The following is a 17112-nucleotide window of genomic DNA, read 5'->3' as shown; positions in this document are numbered from 1 at the left end:
TGTTTAAATGGGAGACATACAATGTGGAGTGCACTTCTTTCATTACAAAACTCCACCAACATGTCTATACCATGACCAGGAAAAAAAAGATGCTTCCTGATAATTTACAATCCTTCTTTCAACAGATTAAACAAAGGGAACTAACTTGAATTGTGAAAGACTCTTAAAGTGGGATTGGTGTCCTTCAGTTTAACTTGAGACATTCTTTGGGATGTTTAGATGTGATTCATTTTGACATACAGACAAATGCAGCCTTGAGAAAACTGCTTCTGAAAGAGCATTTAACAAATATTTTTTTCAGAAGACAACTAAACTCTCATTTCGGTGCATACCGCTCCTAGCCACAGTATATTGGAATTCAGAAGTCATTGTTTAGCACATACCAAAAAAAAAAAAAAAAAGTCTCCCTTTAACATCGCAGTGTTGATCCTTTGCTGTTTATGCTTCTTTTAACCTGCCTGCTGTTTACTGTTGTGAGAGAGGTCATTGGTGCTTTCAGCTTGTAGAGCCTAGCTTGGTTGTTGTTACCTCTGCCCACCCCCCCCCCCCCCCCCCTCTGCTGTGTGAGTGCTAAGCCTATTGTGACTGCTGTTAAAGGACCAAGCCGTGAAGGACAAAGCCCTCCAGAGCATGGCCTCCATGTCCTCGGCACAGATCGTCTCTGCCACAGCTATTCACAACAAGCTCGGTCTGCCAGGCATCCCTCGCCCAGCCTTCCCTGGAGCAGGGGTAAGAGCCTCGCCGGCACCCTATTATTGATCCACTCTGTCTATCTTTACCCAGGGCAGCAGTAGGACCAACCACAGCAAAACTCGCGCCAAATCACATTTCACACCACAGCTTTGTTCAAATGCCCCTATCTGATAGGCACATAATCAATAGGAATGGTAGTAAAGATAACTAGAACCACTGAACACTAAGATCTATTTTGATCTTGTTGCTAACAGCTGATAACAGCTGGATATTCTTTGATCTTTGTTGTGTATTTATGCTTGTAATTCTCCAGTTATGGCAGGGTATGATATCGACTGGTCAGCCGGGATCCTCACAGGAGTGAGTGTCATACTTTGAAGAAGTTGCCCCTCGAACAAAATCAATGGCAATATAGTTTTGTAACCATGGACTTTTTTTTCCTAATCGCTGTCTTTTTCTTTTGCAGTATTAAACCTTTCACCCAGCAGCCCTACCCCATCCAGCCAACAGTCACAACAGCCATTTCAAGTGAGAATTTACTTGATTTAAAAACATGATCATACAATTTAAATGTGGAAAAACACACAGAACTTTTTTTTTTATTAATTATTTTTTTTACGCGTCCACCCTAACTTCATTTAACCCATGATTATCTAAGGTTTTATTTTTAAAATATATTATTTTAAAGCCTAAAAATTAAAACCTGTCCACTAAAACTTAAAAATACTTGAGAATTAAAACCTAGTTTTTATTGTAAGTTATTGACTTTGTCCTCATCTTTATCAATAGTTTTTAAAGTTGTTGTGTCTTGGAAGATACATATATATATAATCATAATGGATTGATAGCTTACACAGTGAAATAAATGCATTAAGAGGCTGTTCATATTTGGTGTAAACATTCCTCCTGGCTGATCTGATCATAGGTTGGGTGGCACTAAATAAGTGTATCCCCACAAGTTTTCCTAGGTGACTGCTTGTGATCAGATCCCAGGATCCTGCTCTGTATGCAGATAAACAGCCTACATCACACAGTCAGCTGAGCAACCAGCAGGACATCAGCAGGTCTGCTGTTGCTTCTGTAAAATCACAAATGCATTCAGTAACTGAAGTGTATCATTATTCAGACATGAACATGCTTCTGAGTTGCGTATCACATTTATTGTGGAGTTTTGTGCAAGAATTTCTGCAAGCTTAGTTATATAACAGATACGAAATGAGAGATGTAAATGTGCATAGAATAAATTATTAGTCATTTTAAAGAGCTTCATGTCAGCAGACTGCTGTTTGCTGAAGTTCTCTCTGCTCTCCAGCCGACCATCAGCTTCTTTCTACACAACTTAGTAATGCACACACATGCTCTATATGTGCATACAATATACTGTTAGAAAGCTAAGATTCTTCTGATTTGATTAGAAAAAAACAAAACAACAACAAAAAAGAATATGGTTACCATAGCCAGTACACCTTACACCAGTAAATATAATGTTAGCAACTCATCCAGATAGCCTGGTAATCCACTGATCGGTGTTTCCCCAACAAAAATGGTCTTGTATTGACAATGATCCCAAAGATCTAATTCAGTAAATATTTTAACTTGGAAAGGAAATTTATTCAATATATTCTTGCTTATTGCTGTTGCATCATATCCATTGAGCTGGCAGCTGTGCCTGCTCTTTCTGTGTCCAGTTTGCATGCAAACATTTTGGTAGTGATTTGAAAATATAGCCAGTGTTTTACTGACACTTCATTTGAGAATATAGGAGCTTTGAGGTCATGTCCACTGGCTACAGTAGTTAACTGTGCAGCAAGAAAATGCAAGGCCCTCTACTTCCATAATATGTGCTAAACCAGCTGTAAATGAACTTGCACAGATTGAGGGCCATTAAGAGGCACCTCCCAGGACCAACAGGAGAGAGCCAAAGGTTCGGAGATGGGGAATTGTTCTCTTCACCGTCTCTGCAGAAACCATTTAAGAGGACAGGAGCTTTTCTGTGACGGTTGAACGTTGTGAAATTTGATGTTTTTCTTTACTTAGTAATTTTTCCGGAAACCTGAAATGTAAGAAAAGATCTTGGTGGTAGCTCAGCTGCTTGCGTAAAGTCATGTCAAGTCAGTAGGTGGTCGCAGAATGAATTGTATTCAGATTATTATAAGAATGTGGACAGAAGTGTCTTGAATTCCCTCTAAATGTGCTTACTCAGTCAGCACCCTGAGTGTGTTCACTGCTGCAGTTAGTGCTATCCACTTATGATCAGATCATATTTGCAACAGGCCTGAACAGGATCCAAGTGTATTGCACTTTCAAATTCAGTCCCCTTCTCATGTCGTCCTTGATTCATTTAAATTGTTTCTGAACCTCCTTTGTTGTTGGGCTAAACTGGCTATAAGAATCTGCAGTTTTCTTGCTGTAAAACCAATAAGCTGTTCGAAGGAAGCCTGTTCAGAGATAGCAGTGACGAAATGGGGGTAGTTGTGATACTTTGAACTCGCATTCCCCCAAGATTAAGGGCGTTATCTACCTTGCTGCTTTAAGCAGGACAGAGTAAAGATCCAAGAATCGGTTTTTAGACAAATCAGTCTCAGGAATTCCATTTTTTATCTTAAATTTACAATGCACACAATATTGTGCAAATACAATCAGAAAGGAGCAGATGACTAAGCTCCAGATCATTTAAAGCAATAATTTTTCTAGTATAATTTACTAAATGTGTACAGTCCACTGCTTAGAACAGGTTTTCTGAATATGCACGTAAGCATTGAAATTGTGTTGCATGTGCACTTTGTGTTGTGTTTGTTTCAGGTGGCATAACCACACCTGACTCCCAACAGATGTCCTCAAAACTCTCAAAAAACGTGCCTTATATGCCCTGTTTTTCCTTCTTTTAAAATGAAAATGTTTAGGCTGTGCTGTAAAGCTAAACTGAGACGGGATGAGACTTACAATGTTCTGCTGTTACTGCAGGTTACGAGCCCACAGCAGCTCCAGCACCCACAGCACCAGCATGGCAGGGCCGCTCCATTGGCACTTCTAAACTCAGACTTGTGGAGTTTTCGGCTTTTTTAGAGCAGCGGACAGACCCAGACTCGGTGAGTGGAGCCGTACACCAAAGCTTGCTATATCGCATGGTTCTCATTCCCACCTCTTATCATCTAGTCCTTTCCTCTGTGAATACACTGGGAAATTTTCCCAGGCAAAGAGTCAGCTGATAGGAGGCCAAAACAAGCTGAAAGGGGATGAGGCCAGGCCCATAGCAGCACACAGCTTAAAAATCTGCAAAAATAACTTGTTAATCAGTTCCTTAAAAGGCAGATTAAATCTATACACAATGTACAAACTCACTAAATGTAGCCAACTCATTTCTTGGCTGCTGTAGCCTGTCTTCATTGTCCTGGGCACTTTCGGGACTGATAATATAACCACATATTCATCTTGCGTCTTGCGTTGTCAAGTTCCTGCAAGACTGAAAGATGCAGAAGATTTCTGCCAGCAGCCATCACCCTACAGAGCAAGGCACTATCTTCTAATTAATTATTATTGTTTTTGTTGAAAAAAAAAAAAAAAAAAGTTTCTTTTTCATTTAATTTCGTTTGGCTTACTGTTTTAAATAGTTGCATTTCCCCTAAAGGTTACATGGTAAACTTAGGGGACAATCACAAGATTCAGTCTCATGTGGTCACAACAAGGGCCTCGAAGCAATAAAAGAAGAAAAAGAAAAGAAAATGTTATTCTTTGATTTGCTTTTTCATTTTATCTGCTTTTGGCTATGAATCATGTGTTTGTGCTTTAACAGGCCACAAACTTTACTAGTTTTCTAAAAGCAAACTCAAATATTGTCATTTTAAAGTTTAAGAAGTTGAGCAAACTGACACGTTTTAAACGAGTGCCTACCTTTTTTTTCTTTTTATCCATTTGGTTTGGTTACACTTGTCTTTGTTGTAACAATATTATTATTAGTTTTGCCTGGTTGAGGACTTGATACAACTCCATCTTTGTCAGCGTTTGAGGCATTACAACTTAAGTTTATTGAAATTGGGTGAAGTGGTTGGTTTTCTTGAAAACAAATAAAGAGATGAGTTTGTTTTTGGCTTCAGTGGAGCAAAATATTATTACCTTATTCATGCATCTTAAAATAGGAAGTTGTGTAAACCATTTCAGACAGACAAAGAAAAAAAAGAGGTGTTGCAGAGGGTTATTTCTCATCATCACAGTGCATTGTTACAAATCTAATCCTGGCTACAGTTTGCTCATTATAGTGGTTATTTGTCAGAAAAGGCTTATTTTCCTCCAGTAAAACTTATTTGCTGAATACTTTCTGAATGCTGATATGCAGCTCTTTTAGAAATGGCTTCATTTTCTGTTTTTGTTATTAAATTCAGATGGGAAGACATTTGTTTTACTTACCTGTAACAAAATGCTACAGCTTCATATAGAATGGGTCCTTATATATTTTAAATACTCACAAGAACAATTTAATTTGGTTTCAAACATGGTTTTTTCTTCTTTGTTCAGTACAACAAGCACCTGTTTGTACATATCGGACAGACAAATCATTCCTACAGTGACGCCCTGTTGGAGTCGGTGGACATCCGTCAGATTTATGATAAATTTCCAGAAAAGAAGGGAGGACTCAAGGAGCTGTATGGAAAAGGCCCCCAGAATTCATTCTTCCTGATAAAATTTTGGGTGAGTACAAATTATTAGCCAAATTAAGGAGTTTGGTAATTCGATTATTAATGTGATTGTGTTTTCCATCCATCCATAACCTTTCTGACAAAGTGAAATGTTTGATGGCAGAATCCTGTTCAGTACGGGTGTGCTCAGGTTAGTGTTTAGTGATTGGGAGTAATCAGGCTACACAGAGAAGATTGCTCTCTTAATGTTTGCAGAATGCACTCTGCTATATTTGGACTTGCATAGCAGGAGAGCTTTTGATCAAAGCACTCGCTAATTCAGTGTAATATCTCCGAACAATGGAGTGACCTGGTTGCACTCCTAATGGCTGTTTAAACATTGCATGTATTTCCTCCCTGATGCAAAATGCTAACAAGCGGCAGCCAACAAAGTAGGCCTGCATGCACTTGGACCAAGTCCCCTCAAATTCCTTTTGAAGTGACCGACAAATCTAAATTTCAAATGAAAGACAGAATCTGCACAATAATGAATGTGTAACTACTTTGCTTAATGAAGGAGGAGAATGTTGCTGGGAGGATGTCTCCTCTTTTTGTCTCCATAATGAACAGGATGTTCAGGGCATAGAAAGGCTGCCCTCCAGGAGCAGACCCATTCCACCTTGTAAATCAGTCTTTTAATGTAACTTCATTTAATTCTCTTTAGAGTGTTTTTCCTCAATGTAGACACATTAACATGCTTATTCAGATGTGGCCAGGATCGACAAATTTGATGAGGGATATACATGGATAATCTTACCAATTCTGTGATTGGGCAGATCCTGCATGTGCAGTGTTACAAACATGCAGCATGTAGCAAATATTACAGCCTGGATGCAGTTCGGTAGTGTGATGGAGGTCTGTATAAGTGTGATAAACATGCCGACAGTAATTAGAGATATCTACGGCTCTGAACTGTTTACAGACACACTGAATAGCTGTTGAGCAGAGTGGATCATTTAGCGGACGAGGAGCCTTCAGTTGCTGTAGAAATGGCTAAAAGAGTAAACTGTACTTTCAGCAGGGGAAGGAAAAAATGACTCCATATGAAAGGAAATGCTCATCTCAATCTTAGATCTATCATTTCTGTAGGCCTAATAAGAACCTATTTATTTATTTAGTTATTAAAAATGTTTTGTCAATGCTGTTTTTATGGAGTGTTTTATTTTTTTTTTTTAAATTAAACTCACTGATATTGAACACAGAGATTCTTTACATTTTATGCAGTTAAAAAACTTCTGTAGGTTTCTTTCATTGTTTATTGACATTGCCAACCTTAACGTTTCAACAGCTGTTACAGTTAGAGCATAGATGTGCACGTTGAAACATTTCATTTATTGACTCAACCAAACTCAAACGTAATCTGCTCATTCACTAAATGTTCCACTTAATTTATGTAATCTGCCATGCTGTCAACGCTAAATGCCATTTATAATAGCTTTTATCTCTTATTTAATGTGCTTTTTATTGCTGTTAACAATGCATTAAATACTTTATTCATGCAAGCAACAGTGATATTGCTGTAAAGCCGACTGTTTTGCAGGGGTAATCTACAATTAACTGATCAGGACAGGTATCTGAAATGTTTCCACAGACACCAAATATAAAGCTCCATTATACTAGTAAATACAGGGAGAATCTAGCTGGTGTTAATAGGCTTAATCAGCAATCTGCTAACTTACCTGGCAAGACCTTTAAGACCTTAAAATGTGGCGTTTTAGTTAGTTTTAACAGCGTTATTTTTGTTAAATGATCCCTTTGACTTTAAGTTTTGGCATAGAATCAAAGCACACATTTATTTTATTTCCCTAAGGGGTGCCAAACTTTGATTTTTTTCTGTTTATTTAATTTCAGATTGCACTCATAAAATATTACCCTAAAACATTATTGTTGCTTTTTTTTTTCCCCCAGGCTGATTTGAACTGCAACATCCAAGATGATACTGGGTCTTTCTATGGGGTCACCAGTCAGTATGAGAGTTCAGAGAACATGACCATAACGTGTTCAACAAAGGTTTGCTCCTTTGGCAAGCAGGTGGTTGAGAAAGTGGAGGTATGGGCTACTTTTTCAGTCTTTGAAATCAAAACAATGTTAGGAATCAGAATAGCAACAGCGAGTCCAATACAGCCACATATCTGCTTTTGATGCTCTAAACACTTTCTCTCGTTTTTCTCAGACTGAATACGCACGGTTTGAGAATGGACGCTTTGTCTACCGGATAAGTCGGTCTCCCATGTGTGAATACATGATCAACTTCATCCACAAGCTAAAACATCTGCCGGAGAAATATATGATGAACAGTGTACTGGAGAACTTCACCATCTTATTGGTAATCACCTCACTGACCTGAGTGGGCAATATCCCTCTTTAGCACTCTCATTCTTCTTCTCTTGTCTGTGTGTTGGTGGCTCCAGCTGGCTTCTTGCTGGTCTCACATTCTTGTCATTCCACAGAGGATGAAAGATCGTCCACGGAGCCTTATTATCTGCAAGGGATAGGGAGAATAAGAGAAGGCAGGAACCTTTGTTATTAGCCATCACATGGGGTCTTAAAAGTGTCATTCACTACTAGTGAGGAGGCAAAAAAAATGATTAAAAAAACAGACATGAATACATACGTGGGGGTGTGCCTGCACAATTGTAATTAGGGCCCCTTTTTCATTAAAGTATCTTAAGGCTCAGACGATGGTTAAATTCATTGTATGAGTTTTCTTAAGGTGAGGAAGAGGCTAATATATGAAGCAAAAATCTGCAGGAGACAAAAACATGTTTCACATTTTTAAGGTCTACAGCACCAAATTGTACAAGAACCCCATTGGAACGATTGTGTTTATTCTTCTTTTCTTTCCACAACAAAATCAGCTGCCTTTTTAGGGTCAAGACCTTTTCAAAGTCTCAAACAAATTCTGTACCCCCCTCCCCTCAAAAAAAAAAAAAAAAAAAAAAAAAAAGGTTCCACACAATTTTAAGAAACTTTCAGAAGAACACTACAGCCCTCGGAAATCTACAATGCCCATGTAATTTGATACACTGATCTATCCTCAGAAAATTTACAAAACACTAATTTGGATCCATGAGCCAAACCAAAATGAAGCCAGCCATTTTTAATTTACTCCTCTATTTTTACCTCATTTTTTTGCCATTTCAGGTGTGTGTATTTTAACAAATTCCTACAGATTTCATCAGATGGCCATGACATGCAGAAAACCTTAGGAAGCTCTATTTTCTCACTGTGAGCAACACAGCTTATTGACTCTACAATAAGACATCACTGTATGTCAAATGTACATTTAACGAAATGCAGTAACTGTCCCATGTAACCAGTGTGAATATGGGACAGAGGGGCAATAAGGGTCAGTTACCATACTTTTACCACCGAAATCACCTGCAAATGATGTAGCAGCAAATGTATAGCAACTGAAAGTTGGTTGGTAAATTAAATACAGGTTAGGGGGGGATGAGGTGACAGTGTGTGTGTTGAGGCAAAGTTCATCAGGGAGACTGTTGATGGGAAGAAACTGTTCCTAAGCCTGGCGGTCCTTGACCGGAGGTCCCTTTAGCACCTACCGGAGGGCAAACAGTTTATGTGCAGGATGATGGTAGTCCCTGCAGATGTTGCAACGCTTCCTGAAGATGTTACCATAGTGGCATAGTGATGCACTGGGCTGTCTTCACCACCTTAAAGAGCCTTCCAGTCAGCAGCAGAGCAGTTCCCATACCACTCCGTAATGCAGTTAGTGAGGATGCTCTCTATGGTACAGCTGAAGAAGATCACCAGGATATCTGAGGACAGGTGGTTTTTCCTTAGGAACAGGAAACACTGATGAGCCTTCTTGACCAAGCTGGAACAGTTTATGGTCCAGGAGAGGTCCTGAGAGACACAGGTCCCAAGGAACTTAAAGCTGGAAACGTGCTCCACAGCTACACTGGGAGCACAGGAGTGCCTGACTAAAGATAGAAGTGGAAGTGAAAGGGATGTGGGTGTGCATCTCATTTCACCACCAAAGAGAGGACTGTGTGTTTAACTGGTTTTATAAATTTGACTAAAATAATGTGTACACATTTTAGATGTGAATGTACTGGGAATTCTGTGCTTCTCGCACAAGATGTTTACTCTACCAGAGAAAATGAAAGTGACATAAGTAGTGAAACAGTTTGTTAGCCAGCTGTTTGGTTTCCCATTTAAACTTTATTATTGCTTCATTACCTTTGTATCTTGAAGTATCATGTGACGTTTGTGAAATTAATACTGATTTGTAATTGAATGATAGGACATTTGTATAATGGGAGCAGAAATCCTTGTGCATTTGTTTTTAGTGAAGCATGCCATCAAAGCACCTAATGTTTAATACTCAGTGCTGACTTGGTTTTCTCCCTTGCAGGTGGTGACAAATAGGGACACCCAGGAGACGTTGCTATGTATGGCGTGTGTGTTTGAAGTTTCAAACAGCGAGCATGGCGCCCAGCATCACATCTACAGATTGGTAAAGGAATGAAAGCCCCAACTCCTAATGCCTTCTACAGTTTTTTCATAGACTTACCAACTTCAAAACAAGTGGCAGTGCCTCTAGATGAGAGTCAAATCTTCAGTACTCTGTGGTTAAGGTTTTGGGTAAAGTCTGTTGTTTAAAGTCTGTTTTAATATAAGTGTTTGTTATTTGACTGCAGCTGTGAATTGCGGTACAGTTGTTTTACGTTTTTATGGGACTTTTCATTTTAAATATGTCAAGTTGGTCTCCGTTGGGTGTACATGTGGCCGTTCTAAAAGAATTTACAACATTAATTTGGTAAATGGTAATATGTGTTGTCTTATTTCTTATGTAAACTAAGGGAAAAACAAGGAAACAGCAGCCTGCAGTGGTGTGTACAATGTGTTTTTAGGATATTTTGTTTGTCTGTGCTTCATAGTTTGTAAGAATACATATGTTAGGTATACATACATGCACCCACAGCACATAAATTTCCCAAAGAAACAAAATTAACACTATTTTGGCATAGTAGGTGAAAGCAAATGGTTGTGAAAATTTCAAAAAAATTTAAATATTAAAAAAACAAATAACTCTGCTTTCAGTCACATGCCGTATTTATCCCGGCTGAAGCACTCCAGGTCTTAGACACCACCGAGAGAATGAATGCACTGTGAAAAAATCATTTTGCCTATGTCTGCTCCTTAAATGTAGAAAGTCGCCTGCTAAGTATTTCTGTGTTGTAAACAAGTATTTCGTCTTTGACAACCAATGAGAGAATTTTTTAAGTCCTAGACAGGTGGAAGTACAGCTAAACTGACTGAATCAGTCTCAATCTAGTCAGAAAGCGCTCGGTTCCCCTCCCTGTGCTCACCTCAGTAATGCTCATTTTTGCTCTGTGGCTTTTTAACCACAGTTAAAATGATTGTGACACTACAAATCCCCCTGAAACGCTCTGAATATCTTTCCCCTCTGGGATTGTGGTGTAATAACTCCAGCCAGAGCCTCGCTGCCTTTTTACTCGCACCATGTTCACATGTTTCTGTGGCCTACACTGTTCTCAAGCCTTAAACATGTTAAAGCTGGACGTGAACTCCAAAAGATGCCACTAAAACTGTGATTTTTACAAAGGACGACTATTTGTTTGCAGTGTGTATACAATACAATCTGCCAAAGTCTAAGTGTACAGTGCCTTAGGATATACTTCTTAGCCTTTGTTTTAGGTCTAAAATCAGTTTTGTAAATGGAACAGGCAAAAATAACTAAGTACTGCTTGGTATGTCTTCACTTCTTTGAAATTAAGCTTCATGAAATCAGTGTGCTCCTACAAATCCAGCTTTGTTGATATTTTTAAGACCCAGTTCGCTTCAGTTTAAATAAGTTTGTAACCTTAGAGAGAAATATTTTCTCTAACCATAATAATTTTTCTTAAAGACTGCCTTTCCTTTGCAGAAGACCAAAAAAAAAAAAAAAATCTGGAGAATCTTTTGTCATGTCCTGCGTGGTAGTAAGGAAGTGCCTTTGGTTTCAAATTTCCACCTTTGAAAAGCTCAAACAAAATGTTGCTTGACCAAAAACGAGATACTGTATGAGTGAAACCAATCACCACATTGCCTTTTTAAAGGACTGAGGACTGACTGACAGCAGGGGAAGGATAGTTATTGGTTAAATAAATTATATATTCATTTTTTGTAACAATGTAAAAGGATTAAAAAAAATATATGTATTTGAAAAAAAAAAGATCTATTTCTTTGCTGGAGTTCAAAGACTTTTGAAAGACTTTGATTTCTTTCACCCGCTGACTACATGCAGGATGTCAACTCAAAAACGCTGAAGCTGGCTGCTTCGTGCACACTTGCAGGCTCAAGTGTTTGTAAAAAGGTGTTTGGAAACATTACAGTTTCCTCTTTCCCATGACCACACACACTCACACATAATGAAAACCTTGGAAAACTTTCAGAGATATTACCTTTGATGACGCAGGCACAACTGCCATGCTGATTAGACAGGGACTGCCACAAGCTTTTATCTTTTAATAAAATGTTAAAAATCAAAGTGAACTTTTATTTAGCAGTAGCTCAGTAGTGCAGACTCTAAAATCACAGTCAGGACTGTTTCGTAGTTAAATCTGAATTATTTCCCAAATCTTTCATCACAGACTAAAGTTACTATTTTAACAATGCTACAGCGGTATGGATGGGGGCATCAATGTTAAAATATCTACTAAATATCATGTTATGGCAAACGTTTGACTTTCTTTCAGAGAATATAATAAGAGAGTAATTAAAAATCTAAGTAACTGCAGACAATGTCTCTGGAGGATGTAGATGGAGTTCAATCATTCAGTATTTTTGCCACAGTCCTGTGGACAGTGTGGGGTTGTAATAGTCTTTTTTCTTGTTTACCCTGTGTATCTGTTCACATTTATTGATTACAAACTGTAGTGAGATGTTCCTGTTTACTTATTGTACTTGTATACTTTGTTTTGTGATGGCATTGTGTGTATATTGCAAGCCGAGTAACATGGTAATGTTGTCACTGCTGCACTGCTGTTACATTCTGACATTTTAACACGAAAACAGCAGGTCTGATGCCTTCGGGGGTATACATGTCTGATGGAGCATTTTTAAAGGAAAATGGACAGACAAAAACAGCTAAGTTTAATCATGCTGCAAACATATCAGCAGTTTTTTTTTTCTCCAGAGTAGGTACTGGTACCTTCCTGTTTTATCGCCATCTCTGATGGTAGCTTTAAAGTGATTCTTGACATAGCTCACACATAGCTGTCATTCACTCATTCGGGTTTTGTGTGCAGATGTTTTCTTTTGTAAAAAGGTGCTTTGTATAAAAGTATATATTAGCTTTTCTTGGTACAGAAGTGTGATCTTTTCATATTCCTGACAGTAAAGTGTTGGAGCATCGGAGAGGAAAGAAGCTGTGCTATGTTTCCGTGTTCTGCATATGGTCTTGTCTTTGCTCCGTAACATTATGCCTTCTCGACAACAGTACATCTTTTGTAGCTCTCTAGATACTTTGTATGTATGCAACATTGAAGTTAAATAAATCTGAAAAAATAGCTTTCTCCTCGTCACTTAAATAAAACCAAATGGTTGAGCTACTAATTACTGTTAAATTTTTTAAAACCCTGAAAGGTTTCGCCTGTGTAACTCTGATGTGCAACTATTTCACATCGACAGCAGATGGAGCTTGTCACCTGGTTTACTTTTAATGTCTCACTCCTGTTTCGCATTAAATTAACAGCATGTTTTCTGCACTGCTGTAGTAACAGAAATACCCACCAGAGGGATACATGGTTAACAATTGGCTGTATTGAATGCCATGTAATTAAGCTGGAATCACAAAAGTTTGAATAACCTTATGTAGTCCCATCAAAATGACTATGGGTTAAACAAAATTTGTGCCAAATAACCGCAGGAATAAGAAAACATTGTCAGCTACAGCTTATCTGTAGTGTCCTGTTTTCCCTCCTTAGTGTATAAATGGGTAAACCAATTAACACAAGGAAATTTGATTAACCTCTTGTAAAGCAGTTACAGGATAAGGATTATGAGTATATCAGCAGTTTCCTTCTGAGTTTAACATTAAAGCATTTTTTGAAGCATTAAGGACTGTAAGGTAGATCTGGGCTGGGGAGTCTGCTACTGGTAAAATTTATGGACAAAATCTTTCTGCAGGATGTCTGACACCTACTGAACAGAGTTCGACAGAACCACAGGTCAAAGAAAAATGTACATTTGCAGTGGTTTTGGAGTGCAGGGCACCACCATGTGGTCATTTAGAGCACTACCAGCAAACTGTTCAAAATCTTGTGGCACTAATAACACATTCATGGCCTTGTGGCTTTTAGTCAACCAACAAAATGTGACAAAATGTCTTGCTACAATTTTAACAATTTATTAAATTAGTCTCCAATTCTCTCTCTCTCTCTATATATATACATATATATATATATATATAGACATATTTCTGAAAAGTGTGGACTAACAATTTGTGAGGACATGAACAGCTGACTTGAAAACTGAAAACTTGGTACATCCTCTGGAATTACCATGTTTTCTACACTGGTGGCTTATTAAACATTCTCTTGTTTTTAGTTCCAATTAGAAGCAAACATGATAACTAGAATTGAACATTCAAAATAAAACAAAAGCATTAAAAAGCTTCTTTCAAGCCCACTGAGGGATCGTTTACAGGCGGGGTGAATTTGAATCAGGCCTTAGAAAGATTAAATTAGTGTTGGGTGCCTTAATAAAATCACTGTGTCTGGTTGCTGAGAGCCCGTGCTGTTTTTTCATGAGATTAGTAAGTGTGAAATATGCCCTACCCACAACATCAGAGAAAACGTGTTTTCTTAAAAAGTATATATATATATATATGTATGTATGTATGTGTGTATATTTAAATCTGATTTAACTGATTCTATAAAGTTTATTAAATATAGTCATGGTGTTTTTTAATCAAAAGCTGCCTGTATGTTTGCTTTTTCAGGATAAAGAAAAAAAAACTAATAAATTAAAGCTTAATAAAATGTATATTTCCAGTTAAATTCATCACTGGAGTCAGTTAATTATTTAATCTGATCTTTATTGAAACAATAATATTAGAAATAGCGCAATATTTTCCCATCTTTACTCTTAACGTACTTTAAAAAAAGTCTTTTCAATTTTTTTAATTAGCCAAAAAGTCTCGAAGTATAAAAAATTCACAGCCAAAAGACTAATCGCGTCTACATCTGTTACATCATCAGCACAAATCGCCCAGCCACCTAGAACATGAAATCATTTCGCTTCTTGATCATGTGATCCCAAGTGCAGGCCGTCAGGACGCAGCAGGAACACAGTTGTCCTCCAGGCCTTGCAGGCGTCAACAGGAGGACTCATGAAGTACCAATCGTTCATCTCTGTCGGACTTCTCTGTGCGTCCGAGGACACTGATGCTCATTTAGTCCAGCACACGCGGATTTAAATCTATGTCAGAAATTACTTTTTTCAACGCTTGTTCTTAAGAAACAGAATTCAAGCAAAAATCAGCCATGGAGTCGGAAGTGAGTAAGATATCGGTGTGGGTCTGTAGAGAAGAAAAGCTGGTCCTCGGGTTATCAAAGCGCACAACCTGCGCTGATGTTGTTCAAGTTCTTCTGGAGGACCAGAACTCGCAACACGGGCTTTCCGCGGAGCAGTCTTATTGCATCGTGGAGAAATGGAGGGGGTTCGAGAGGATTTTGCCGAACAACACAAAGATTTTAAGGCTTTGGGTTGCGTGGGGAGAAGAGCAGAGGAATGTGAAGTTTGTGTTGGTTAAAAGCGAAGCGTCTTTGGCGAAACATGGTGCTCGGAGCGCAGAGGCGCGAGTGGTGCCAAGTAAGCAGAGCCCCTGTGTTACCAAGGGGACTGCACGGTCAACTGTGGGCGGCATCTCACCCGAAAAACAGCGTCGGATTGTCAGAAAAGCTTTCAGAAAGTTGGAAAAGATCAATAAAAAGAGGACTCGCGCAGCCCAGAGAGATGCGTCCTGTGCGGAGAAAATGGAAACTTTGGTTCATCTTGTGGTTTCTCAGGACCACACAATCCGCCAGCAGATTCAGAGGATTACAGAATTGGACGTAGAAATTGAAATATGTGAAGCGAAAGTGCATTATGACAGAATTAAAAGACATGGGATTAATTATGTGCAAAACACGTATTTGGTGGATGCAACTCCAGCCTCAAGCCAAGATGCAGAGGGACAGACTTCAAGTGAGACTTTGGCCAAGTATGAACAATATGTACAGCAGTGTGAGGAGGTAATTAGACTACAAGAGGAGCTGAGGGAGCAGGAGGCTGTCATTGATACAATCACAGCTCAGATCCAGGAGGAGCTGAACCACCGCTGGATGCAGCGGAGAAAAGAGGAGCAGCAGAGCAAAGAGTCAGAACCAGGCGGAGGCTCACCATTCCTCCCCAGCAGTGAGACTGATACATCAGAAAACGAGTTGTTCATGGAGGAAGAGAGGATAAAAACGCAACTAGATGCGAGTTTGTACATTGGCCTGCGCCTCAACGCGGATTTAGAAGCTATTAGGAGCGATTTAGAGCTGTCCCAGCAGATTTGCACGGCGAGGGAGAAGGAAATGAGGGATTTGTTGGCGAAAGTGAGCAGTTTGGACATGGAAGAGGGGGTGGGGATTGATGAGAGATGCAGCCACGGGACGAAGATGGTGATAACTTTGGAGCGGAAAAGCGGATGGGTGGAGCAAGCCAGGGGTCTGTCAAAAGCTCATAGCGTGAATGACGACGACTCGGATACTGGATTAAGTTCTCTGCACAGCCAGGATTCAGACAGCCTCCCGGTCTGGGAGTCACTGGTGTAGGATTTAACCTGGAAAACAATTTCATGAACATTTTAAATGAAAAAAAAGTCTCAGGGATTATTATGATTACATAGATAAAAACATTGTTATCACATTAATCTTTGTACGTCATTATAATAAGTCTTTATACTAATCATAGTTGTTGTATTATTGGTAAATCTCACTAAGAAAGCTGTTTTGACATGAAAATAAAAACAGTTCAGCTGCATGTTTTCTGTCCTTGCAATGACATAACAAAGACAAAAAAATAAAAATTAAAGCAGCAGAATGAGTTACAAGTGATGACATAAGATGAGGTAGCTATAACAAATTCAGCATGGTTGCAGCAGATTTCCACAACTTCTGCAACTAGATGCACTCCAGAGACAGCTGGGTGGCCTAGCCAAAACAAAGATAAGTGTTTGGAGTTAGTCATCTCAGCTTTCACAGAGACCCAGACACCAAGAGACAAGAAACAAAAAGGAAACTTTTTTTTTTGCTGTGAATCATAAAGTCATAAAACATCTGAACTCAAAACAGAGGCACATAGCTCAAACAGGTGGTCAGCAGAGACGACCTTTTTCTAACATGATAAATTCTGACATTTTGCACACAGACATGGAAAGTGTGTGTGCTTTATCTTTCAGATGTTTCATATTTGCATCTGTACTTGCTGAACCTGAACAACATCACAATTGAAACCTTGAGAAGCAAACAGGTTGCACATTTTATTTATTAGCTGCAGCAAAAAAAGAAGAAGAAAATGGTTTAACATTCATTAACCCCAAAGACACACCACAGTCTTTTCCACTAAATGTCCACTGGCTTTTGAATCACTATAAGCTGACTACATGTTTCTAAACACAAGATGACTTATGTAAGACTTTTCTTTTTGTTTCTGCAGAGAAAGTGGTTGATCGTATCAGGTCAAATCA

At 38.7% G+C, this 17112-nt stretch overlaps 2 protein-coding genes across 8 annotated transcripts in view; both read left to right on the top strand.

The window, feature by feature from the left end:
• Positions 1-12701, top strand: part of tead1b (TEA domain family member 1b) — a 53538-nt gene extending 40837 nt beyond the window's left edge. For all 7 annotated transcript variants that reach the window (XM_041980321.1, XM_041980310.1, XM_041980337.1 and 4 more), the window contains 8 exons: positions 598-729; positions 1007-1053; positions 1160-1221; positions 3658-3782; positions 5206-5379; positions 7275-7415; positions 7540-7692; positions 9745-12701. In XM_041980321.1, the coding sequence (XP_041836255.1) occupies positions 598-729; positions 1007-1053; positions 1160-1221; positions 3658-3782; positions 5206-5379; positions 7275-7415; positions 7540-7692; positions 9745-9858 (948 nt within the window). In that variant the 3' untranslated portion in view covers positions 9859-12701. The remainder of the gene's footprint in view (positions 1-597; positions 730-1006; positions 1054-1159; positions 1222-3657; positions 3783-5205; positions 5380-7274; positions 7416-7539; positions 7693-9744) is intronic.
• A 1942-nt stretch (positions 12702-14643) lies between these two features.
• On the top strand, positions 14644-16884 carry rassf10b (Ras association domain family member 10b). Its single transcript, XM_041987818.1, has one exon. It carries the CDS (start codon positions 14882-14884, stop codon positions 16196-16198), a length of 1317 nt encoding a protein of 438 aa, XP_041843752.1. The 5' UTR covers positions 14644-14881; the 3' UTR covers positions 16199-16884.
• Positions 16885-17112: the final 228 nt, after the last annotated feature.

This window comes from Melanotaenia boesemani, chromosome 1 (assembly GCF_017639745.1).
Source record: "Melanotaenia boesemani isolate fMelBoe1 chromosome 1, fMelBoe1.pri, whole genome shotgun sequence".
NCBI classification, from domain to species: domain Eukaryota; kingdom Metazoa; phylum Chordata; class Actinopteri; order Atheriniformes; family Melanotaeniidae; genus Melanotaenia; species Melanotaenia boesemani.
The sequence above is the reverse complement of the archived record's forward strand: the minus strand, read 5'-3'. Positions and strand labels throughout refer to the sequence as shown.